The sequence below is a fragment of the Bombina bombina genome, chromosome 2 (assembly GCF_027579735.1).
Source record: "Bombina bombina isolate aBomBom1 chromosome 2, aBomBom1.pri, whole genome shotgun sequence".
Taxonomy (NCBI): Eukaryota; Metazoa; Chordata; class Amphibia; order Anura; family Bombinatoridae; genus Bombina; species Bombina bombina.
The window spans coordinates 878,503,701-878,514,611 of NC_069500.1; the positions used below are offsets into that span (position 1 = coordinate 878,503,701).

The 10,911-nt window shown below is 31.8% G+C and overlaps 1 protein-coding gene across 1 annotated transcript in view; it reads left to right on the top strand.

Moving 5' to 3' along the window:
* LPL (lipoprotein lipase) overlaps positions 1 to 10,147 on the top strand; it is a 46,988-nt gene extending 36,841 nt beyond the window's left edge. The window contains exons 8-10 of the mRNA XM_053703216.1: positions 2,720 to 2,902; positions 3,876 to 3,983; positions 6,418 to 10,147. Coding sequence (XP_053559191.1) covers positions 2,720 to 2,902; positions 3,876 to 3,983; position 6,418 — 292 coding nt within the window. The 3' untranslated portion in view covers positions 6,419 to 10,147. The remainder of the gene's footprint in view (positions 1 to 2,719; positions 2,903 to 3,875; positions 3,984 to 6,417) is intronic.
* The last annotated feature ends 764 nt before the right edge of the window (positions 10,148 to 10,911 follow it).

Below are 10,911 nucleotides of genomic sequence, written 5' to 3' on the forward strand. Positions count from 1 at the left end.
GGTGATAACTATAAATATTAGCTCAGTCACATAGTAAAAAAAAAAATATAGTTTTATTAATAATGAGTACTTACAGTATTACCTCTAGCAGGATACAAATAACTAAGAACAGTAAACTTGAAATATAGTAAAATACAATCTATGCAACTTATCAAACACATAAAAAAGAGTTTGTGATAACTTTTTACTGTGGAAATCATTGCTGCTTGAAAAAGCCATTTTGTAAAATAAAGTACATATTTGATTGAAATCTAATAAATTGTTAATCTATGAAATAAAAAATTATGTTATTGATGCATTCAATTGTGATTCCTTTGTAACCAAAACAGAGCAAGTAAAGTTTTATTGAGCCATGTAAAATTAGTTAAAATAAAGATGATATATAAAACAAAAAAATTGCAATTGGAATCATTTTAATTACTAATTAGAATCATATTTTTTAAACTTAGCCACATTGTAAAATGCTTATATCCTTTTTTATCCTATCACCTAATGAATTCATAACAGTTAGTTTTCAACTTGTACTGTAAGTGCAAAAATTATTTTTCTTTAGGAGATAAAATAATGTTTGAAAAAATGTTATTGAGAGAAAAAAAAAAACATAATAGAAGCAGGGAAATTCCTGTCCCTTGCTTAAAGGGACACTGAACCCAAATGTTTTCTTTTGTGATTCAGATAGAGCATGACATTGTAAGAAACTTTCTAATTTACTCCTATTATCAAATTTTCTTCATTCTCTTGGTATCTTTATTTCATATGCAAGAATGTAAGTTTAGATGCCGGCCCATTTTTGGGGAACAACCTGGGTTGTTCTTGCTGATTGGTGGATAAATTAATCCACCAATAAAAAAGTGCTGTCCAGAGTTCTGAATAAAAAAAAGCTTCAATGCCTTCTTTTTTAAATAAAGATAGCAAGAGAATGAAGAAAATGTTATAATAGGAGTAAATTAGAAAGTTACTTAAAATTGCATGCTCTATCTGAATCACAAAAGAAAAAAATTGGGTTCAGTGTCCCTTTAATAGAAAATAGCAGCACAAATGCTACTCTACCCCAGACTCCTCATAAAACATCTCAATTTTACAACAGTTTCAAAATCTTAGTTAAAAAAGATTGTGTAGGAGGGGTATAGATTAAATGGACACAAGACCTAAACTTTTCCTTGCACAATTCAAACAGAGAATACATTTTTAAACAACTTTCCAATTTGCTTCTAATATCACATATATTCCATTCTCTTATTGTCCTTTGTTGAAAGAGCAGCAATGTAGTACTGGAATCTAGCTGAACACATAGGGGTAGATTTATCATAGTGCGAGCGGACATGATACAATGTAGCGTATCATGTCCGCTGCACATCGATAAATACCGAAAGCATACGCCATTGCACCAGCAGTTCTTGTGAGCTGCTGGTGCAATGCCGCCTCCTGCAGATTTGCGGCCAATTGGCTGCTAGCAGTGGGTGTCAATCGACCCGATCGTATTCGATCGAGTTGATTTCTGTCCGCGGCCTCAGAGCAGGCGGACAAGTTATGGAGCAACAGTTTTTAGACTGCTGCTTCATAACTTCTGTTTCCGCCGAGCCTGAAGGCTCGTGCAGAAACAGGGGCATCAAGCTCCATACGGAGCTTGATAAATCGGCCCCATAGGGTGAGCATATGACAATATATGTAGCCACCAATCAGCAGCTAACTCCCAATAGTGCATTGCTGCACCTAGCCTACCTAGGTATGCTTTTCAACAAATTATACCAAGCGTATGAAGCAAATTAGAAAATAGTAGTGAATTGGAAAGTTGTTTGAAACGGCATGCTCTTTCTGGATCATTAAAGGGACGTGAAACCCAAAATGTTTCTTTCATGATTTAGGTAGAACATACATTAAACAACTTTCCAGTACTTCTATTGTCAAATGTGTTTCATTTTCTTAGAATCATTTGTTGATGGAGCAGCAATGCACTAGTGGTTTCTAACTGAACACATGGGTAAGCCAATGAAAAATCGGTATATATATGCAGCCACCAATCAGCAGCTAGAACCTTCCCTAGATAAACCTTTCAGCAAAAGATAACAAGAGAAGGAAGCAAAATAAATTATAGTCGTAAATTGGAAAGTTGTTTAAAATGGTGTGCTCTGTCTAAATCATGAATGTCTAATTATGACTTTACTGTCCCTTTGAGGTTTAATTTTTTCTTTACTATCCCTTTAATAAGTTGAGAAATGTCTTAAACAAGCTGATAATGTAGGAAGTGGCTTACCACTATTAGGTTGTTTTTAATTGAGTGTTGTATTTTAATAAAATTCAATAAAAGTTACATTTTAAAATTCCCAATTTCTCATTCATAAGTCCAGGCACAGAGTGCTATATGTGCAGTCTTTTAGAGGGGTCTCTTCCTCTCTGTTGGTCGAAGAAGCTGATAATGTTACCTGAGAGAATATTTTACATTTAAAAAAAAAAAAAGATTTATATATGATGCCATAAATAAAATATTCCACACAGTATGCTGCAGGGAAAGGGTTAAGGGGATTAGAATATTGTCAACATAAATAAAACGCCCTCTGTCCTACTCTGTCTGAGATGTGCCTACAACCTATTAGTGAAACAAGTTAATAAAATAACAAAATACATTTCGCATTTCATATATTGTTCTCTCATGCAAAGTAAATTTATAACTCCATTGTGTTTCAGCAAATTATAATATACAATTATTCTTTATTTATAGACCTGAAATTTCTACCAACAAGACCTACTCATTCTTGCTCTATAGTGAAATAGATATAGGAGATCTTCTTATGCTGAAAATGCAATGGGAGAAAGATTCATACTTTAGCTGGTCTGACTGGTTCACAACGTATGCATATGATATTCAAAGGATTCGTGTGAAATCGGGAGAATTGCAGAAAAAGTAAGCCAGATTGTTTTTTTTTCTTCTGTATTTCATATAAGTTCCCATATATGAATACGCAAAGTAGAGAAAAACAAGGTCACATAATGACAGCAAGTATAAATGATCTAATTGAGCTTGCTCTTCAAGACAGACAAACAGATAGACAGACAGGCAGACAGATAGATAGATAGATAGATAGATAGATAGATAGATAGATAGATAGACAAATAGAAAGACAGATATATAGACAGATAGATAGACAGACAAATAGATAGATAGATAGACAAACAGATAGATAGACAGACAAATAGATAGATTTATAAATTGTATTTTTCTACCTTGTATCTTTTACTCTCTCTGTAAAACAAAAAACCTGTTAGTTCTAGAATCTAATCTCTTATTTAAATGTTAAAAAGCAGGGTCATTTCTGGCTTCTGCTTTCTCTTAATGGAAACATTTAAAAGCTGTGCTTCCCCAATACCTTATCCAAGAGCTATTAATGTTTCATCATAAGGATCAAACACATTTTTGGGAGGAGGAATAGCAGAATTTAACTTCTGCATTTCTTTTAGAAGGCAAATAAAACCAGAAATGTCCCTGGAATGGTAATTTAAACTCTGGCACAAACTTTATTTTTTATGTTTTTAACTACCCTAGATTTTAACAACACAATGTACAACTCATAAAAATGTGCTTCATTAGTTTAATCAATCACGCAGATCATTAAAGCAAAAGAGAAATATTTGAGTTTTATGTAATTGTAGAATTGCGGTTTGTTTTTCTTTTGATACCGCTTTACCTTCTTAAGATAAACATCATTTTGACCAGTGGACAGATATACACCATGTTGCATATAACCATGGCATTTGATTCTATGTATTTTAGGTAAAATGTATTATGCTTTGGTTTTGGATTTTTGTTCCTCTTCCCTTTACCTTATCTTCACCCTTTTCTAGTGTTGTGGTTAATATCATATATTTTTATGTTGCAGGTTAGTTTTTTGTGCAGAGACTGGCAACCATGCGTCTTTGAAGAGAGGAAAAGGGTCTGTTGTTTTTGTGAGATGCAATGAACACTCCTTAAAGAAGAAACATGCCTGGTAAGAGCAATGTACAGCCTTTAAGTAAGGCTTAAAGGGACTTCATACTTTTCCATTTAGTATTAACAATGCAGTTAAGCATTAAAGGGACACTGTACCCAATGTTTTTCTTTCATGATTCATATAGAGCATGCAATTTTAAGCATCTTTCTAATTTACTCCTATTGTCAAATTTTCTTTATTCTCTTGGTATCTTTATTTGAAAAGCAAGAATTTAAGTTTAGATGCCGGCTCATTTTTGGTGAACAACCTGGGTTATCCTTGCTGATTGGACAGCACCAATAAACAAGTGCTGTCCATGGTTCTGAACCACAAATTGGCTGGCTCATTAGCTTAGATATCTTCCTTTTCAAATAAAGAAAGCAAGAGAACGAAGAAAAATTGATAATAGGAGTAAATTAGAAAGTTTCTTAAAATTGCTTGTTCTATATGAATCACAAAAGAAAAAAAATTGGGTTCAGTTTCCCTTTAATATACCTCTTACATTACGGATTAAGTGAGATTGAGACAGGTTGGAAGGTTTGCACGCTATCCCTTCCGCAACTCTGTGCATGACACGCCTCCTCATGTTATATCTCCTCTCATCAAATAATGGTGAGTCACTACCCACAATCCCCCATGCATCCTAGTTCCAGAAAGCCTTCAAAAAAATTGTGAGGTTTGCATTAAATGTAGGTGTTCCTTACAGTTCAAAGCAATATACTGTCTTTAAAACAGGCAGGCGGTGGTTGTGCACACTGCTGCTCAAAATTGGTTGGAAAGTACAGCTTGTTATTGCTAGTACTACCTGTGTTACTAACAAAACAAAAAAAAAAACCTCAACTACCTCACAGCCTGTAAGGTCAGTAAAAATGCAGCCACATGGGGTTCAATTAAATAAAGTTATTGAGCCTTAAATTATCAGAAAGAGTTACAGTAAATGCTTAGCTTGCAGATATAACTATAAAAGGAATAAATAAAGTTTAGTATCACTTTAAAAGAAAAATTAAACCCTGTAAATCTTTCTGCAGCAAAATGATGTCCTTGCAATACTTACTCCCCCCATAAACACAGCATGCATCAATACTTTTAAATGGAAATTCTGATGCAAATTTTTTTTTTTTCAAATTCATTAGAGCATGCCATTTTTGCATTAGTGATCCAAGAATGCTATGTATTTAACCCATGCCAAAGGTTTAAACACATAGTTGAAGTCCCACCAAGAAGCCTGAAGCATTGCAGGACAGCCAGACAACCAACTGGACAAATCTGTCAATTACTATTTGCGTGCAGCTCTGGAGTGGGATTTTACCTACACGAATAATGTATTCTGAAGGTTAAAAACATAGTAATCTAAGTGCAAAAATTAGATGTCCTAACAAATTAGAGCAAACATGAAGGATAAACTGATAAAAACAAGTCAAACCCGTTTTTTTTTGTTTGTTTTTTTGCTTTGTTTTTTTACAAAAATCATAGAAAAAGTTTCTGGAAATGTGTCCCCATGTAATGTATAAGGAGAGTTATAAAGCCACAAGTGCATTTAAAAAGTGTGTGATAAATGGGTTTTATATATTCTGACTTCCCAATGAATTTGAATGGCTTTAAATTTGACAACTCTGCAAAAAGTCATGCCAGGCATTTTGCACAGAAATTTTGATTAATCTGAAGGGGGTGTCATTTGTGCTTACTGTATATTTTAAAATGTAGGCTACTTTGTAGAATTTTTTTTTGCCTACATGAGTTTTATACACATTTAGTAGTATGTCTTTATTACCTACACGAATAATGTATTCTGAAGGTTAAAAACATAGTAATCTAAGTGCAAAAATTAGATGTCCTAACAAATTAGAGCAAACATGAAGGATAAACTGATAAAAACAAGTCAAACCCGTTTTTTTGTTTGTTTTTTTGCTTTGTTTTTTACAAAAATCATAGAAAAAGTTTCTGGAAATGTGTCCCCATGTAATGTATAAGGAGAGTTATAAAGCCACAAGTGCATTTAAAAAGTGTGTGATAAATGGGTTTTATATATTCTGACTTCCCAATGAATTTGAATGGCTTTAAATTTGACAACTCTGCAAAAAGTCATGCCAGGCATTTTGCACAGAAATTTTGATTAATCTGAAGGGGGTGTCATTTGTGCTTACTGTATATTTTAAAATGTAGGCTACTTTGTAGAATTTTTTTTTGCCTACATGAGTTTTATACACATTTAGTAGTATGTCTTTATTTTCCTCTTTGCTTCACAATGTTGCTGCAGAATAATTTTCTCTAAAACAGAAATTCCTAAATAATAACAAACGGATTAAGCGAATACAAAAGAACAGTTTGTCTTTTTGGCAAAGCATTCATGTTTTCTATTAGCATAGTACAATCTGCTTTTTTTAAGAAACCATATGAGAGTAAGAACATCTTTTACTATTTTAATAAAAAAAACCATATATTTCTTTTACAGATTTGGAAACACTCTACACTTCCTTCAACCCACAAGCTGGTTTGTGTTATAAAAAGCTTTGAAACACAAAATAAAAACAAAATAAAGTCTTTTTTGACACCTGGATCTACAGTCAACATTCATAGAAGTGTTTTAATATAGGCAGATCGGTTACATTTTACATTTTAGCTCATTATGCTATAAAATGAAGTCAAGCACGTGTAAGGATATAAGCACTATTTTATAAAATGACCTGTGGGTTGCACATATTTATTTGTTTAAAAAAAAGATTGTTTAGAACAAAAATGTATTATGGAGAACTTGAAAATTTGTTTGATATGCACTAGTTCTCAAGATACTTGCTTAAGTAGTTCCACACAATGATATTCCTACACTGTGGCAACATTTTTATAGCTGTACACCAATGAAAAAACATTATTACTCTGTTTAAAAAAAGAAAAAAGTGTAAAAGCTTTATTTTCCTTTGTTGATATTTTCATATGTGTCATAACTTTTGTTCTCATTCACTGCTTTTGCTGTGGTTTCATATTTTGTGATATTGTTGTATTGTTACTGTCATCATCGGTTTATCCACCCCAAGGAAAAAAATTATAATTATGCCCCTCAGCATGGAAAGAAGTCACGCTATATATATATACCACTTACCACTCCCTTCTTGGCCTACTTAAGAGGGTCAATTAAGCCACCTTTAATTTATCTCATCCAGGCTTTTATTTTCCTATAACACAATGTCATATTTCATTTTTTTTATAATAGAAAGTTATTAGGTAGTAAGTTATTTAAGTCATTTTATAACCACTCCCAAAACAAATACTGAACATACTACAGCTGTGTTGCTGAATTTATGGCATAAAGGCCCAAAGTATCCACAAAACAACATTTCCTGCCACTCTGCCTCTAAGCTACCATACTGTTTGTTTATTTTTGTTTTATTCACTGTGCTTAAAAATGTATTATTATTATGAATCTATAATATGAATCAGCAGATAAGCTGTAATTGCTGATATATTTTATAGATTCATATGAAAAAGTTACTTTGTTTTTTTAGTGTCCCTTTAAATTTTGAAATGTTATTCACACACATTTTTTTAAGAAGAATATTACTGGGCTAGAGAAAATGGTTAAATAATCACGATATCCTGAATTGTTTGTTACATATTTATTGCTAACTAAAATAGTTGCATTTAATGTGGAGGTATCTTAAATGATCGTTGTAGTAATTTATTACTTAAGCACCCTTTTCTTTCAGAAAGGAAGTAAAATTGCTTTAGTATACATCTTTTTTAAAAAAAAGATATTTTAAAAATATATTGCAGTTTATTTCTTTCTTTAGGAATGTAAATGTTCCTGAACTGAAAAAAAACATTAGTTTTTAAAGGGACACTGAACACTAAATACATTTCATGCACTTCCCTATAATTATGGGCACTGCCATTTTGGAAATTAGGTTACACTTCAGGTATCAGAAAAAGAGCTACTGCACATGTGCAAACAAATCAGCGTTGGAATGTAGTGAAAGATAGATTTCAAAATGGCGGCGCCCATGACTATAGAGGGAGGTGGGGAATAACTATGCTTATACAATGTGTTTAGTGTTTAATGTCCCTTTAACATATGTCCACTGCAACTTTTACTCTAAAAGGGTGAAATAGAGTGGGTCTCACTGACAGCAACCAAACCACACTATTTATGAATACCTCAGGGTGTTAGGCCTGTAGCAATAGTGAGACCCATGCTATTACTGGTCTAAAAACCCCTTAAGTACACAAGACATACAGAGTATGTCCATGTTGTTAAGGGGTTAATGCTAGAGATGGGCTAATGTTTCTAAAAATTTAACATTTAAAATGAATTTCGATACATTTGATCAAACCGAATTTCGAATGTTTATATAACACTCTAACATTTTATTTTCAAATTTTCGTTTTCGAATTTTTTAATTACCTTTTAAAATATTTGTTAGAATAATAGAATGTTTGGCTATGTATTTTATAGCACATTCATTTTCGAAATCTAATATTCTAATTTGATTTTAATTTCAAAATTGCATTTTTAGTCTAATACTGTGTTTTATAAATGTAATAATCGAATTTGAATGTGACATTCAAATTCGAAAGTGACATTCGAAAACTGTAAATAAAATTCGACTATAGAATTTTTAAGAATATTCGTTCTTATCAACATTCAATTATGTAAATCAAATTTCTACAATAACATTTGTTCTAACATTCGAATTTCAATATAAACACATTTGCCCATCCCTAGTTAATGCTCGTAGAGGTTTTTCAATATCATCTTACAGAGCTACTGTACTTGTCCCTATCAGCCTGTAAGAAACTGAGACTTTAGCATCTAGTATTGAGTATGCTAAGTTTCAAAATTAATTTAAAAAGATGTATCCTTTTTTTTTATCATGTTTTAAGTTTTGCTCTTTTTGTATGATTTTGTTTTTAATGAATGCCCCTTTAACAATTTGGTAGCAGCTGATAAGTTTAGTGTTTCATGCCCAAATTAATGAATATCAATTTATTTACCTCAGCAAACATGAAAATAGGGAATGTTTCTACTGGGAATAAAACTTTGAACCTTGAGGTTTGAACAGAGTGCACCACTTTGCATTTTTATGTAAATATTTAAAGGGACATTGTATTGCAACACATGACATGATGACGTTCTGTTATTCATTGTAGCAGGCAATGTAAGCATAGCCTAGTTTATAGAATAGAAGTGGAGCACAATTTTGCTGCGCATTAGGATAAGCTCAGTCTCACACAATATATAATGCTCCATCTGTTATTACAAGTTAAAAGGTTTAAGCAAAATATTTTGATGTGACCTCATTTTACCTGGGGGGAAATTACACATCTGCAATATCTGACATGAGTACTGTAGCACCCACTTACTACTGTTCACGCAATAAATCATAAATATCCACTTAAAAAATGGCAGTGCAAAAAATGAAAGAGTTATTAAATTTAAATGTATTGTGACTTAATAGCGTTAAGGCTCCATATTTTATATAAACTTTGTGCTACAATGTCCCTTTAAACTGACAGCATTAGATCTTAATATTAATTAATTGTATTAATTAAATTATAACCTGTTATCAGTGCATCTTTAAATTGCCAATTACCTCAGTTAGTTATTCACATGTATTACATTTAAAATATGATATTTTTGTGTCAGAGTTAACGGTAGTTAAAAGCATCAAACTATGTTATGTGGTATCTATAAGTTTAAAGTATAGTTATATCTGTTACTTTATATCCGTTACTATTAATGTATTATTTAGTGCTACTTTTCTTCAAAATGTTTGTATTCAGCAGCACAAAGAGATAAAAGAAAACAAATATGTTGTGTGTCAAAAAATCAGAACCAAATGTACTTTAGTATTCAGGGTGGGTATTTTAATCCATCAACCTATGTAGACATTGGAAGGGTATAGACTTATTCTGATTGGATGTGGGTGGAGATGAAAGAACATTTCTAACCAAGTCAATCCCTGCATTTCAAAGAATGTGGAATTTTATAAGAATAGGATATCACTCACATAGATATACCATAGAGTAGGAGAGAGTTGTACCCAATAATTCTTTTAGTTTGAAAATAAGTTTATACTCAGAATATCCCTGGTCATGTGTATTGTTTATTATACTTTCATATATTGCGGAAAACAGGCCTTGGCAAACATATGACATAGTTCAGAGTCAAATAAAAGTGTTTGCAAACACATGCAACTCAAATTGAAATTCTTCAAACCCTGGCAAGCCCTGTCTGAAATCTAAAGTAAACATGATTGTACTATGGATTGTAAAAAATATGTATCTAGGGCAAATGTAATGTAAATTAAGAAATGTTTCATGTAGAATCGAATACTATATAATATATATATATACATATATATATATATATATATATATATATATATGTATCGTTAATTTAAAGGGACGTTTAACACTAAAGAAAAATAGAAATTGTAAGGTTATAGTTTGGTATAGACAGTATATATATTGTTTTCTGTTTTGTATGCAGATTGTGCACCAAAATATACATTTGTTTTTTTTATCAAAAGCTAAAGATATATATATATATATATATATATATATATATATATATATATATATATATATATATATATATATATATATATATATATATATATATATATATATATTTAAATAGCAAGTGTCCCAGCACTCCAACCTTGGTTATGTGTCAAACACCTGGGTGCAATCCTTAGGATTAATATTCAATTTGTAGTAGAAAGTGAAGGGCACTCTCAGGATTTGTGTCGAAACAAAAAGTTTTATTAAGAATCAAATCAAAAACAAAGTCGACATTTTGGCCCTTTTGAGAGCCTTCTTCAAGACATAGAAAATCTCATAACGACACGTAGCTGTGCTCCCCAATAAGGATAATGTGCTATTATTAGCACATTATCCCGATTGGGGAGCACGGCTATGTGCCATTATGAGATTTTCTATGTCTTGAAGA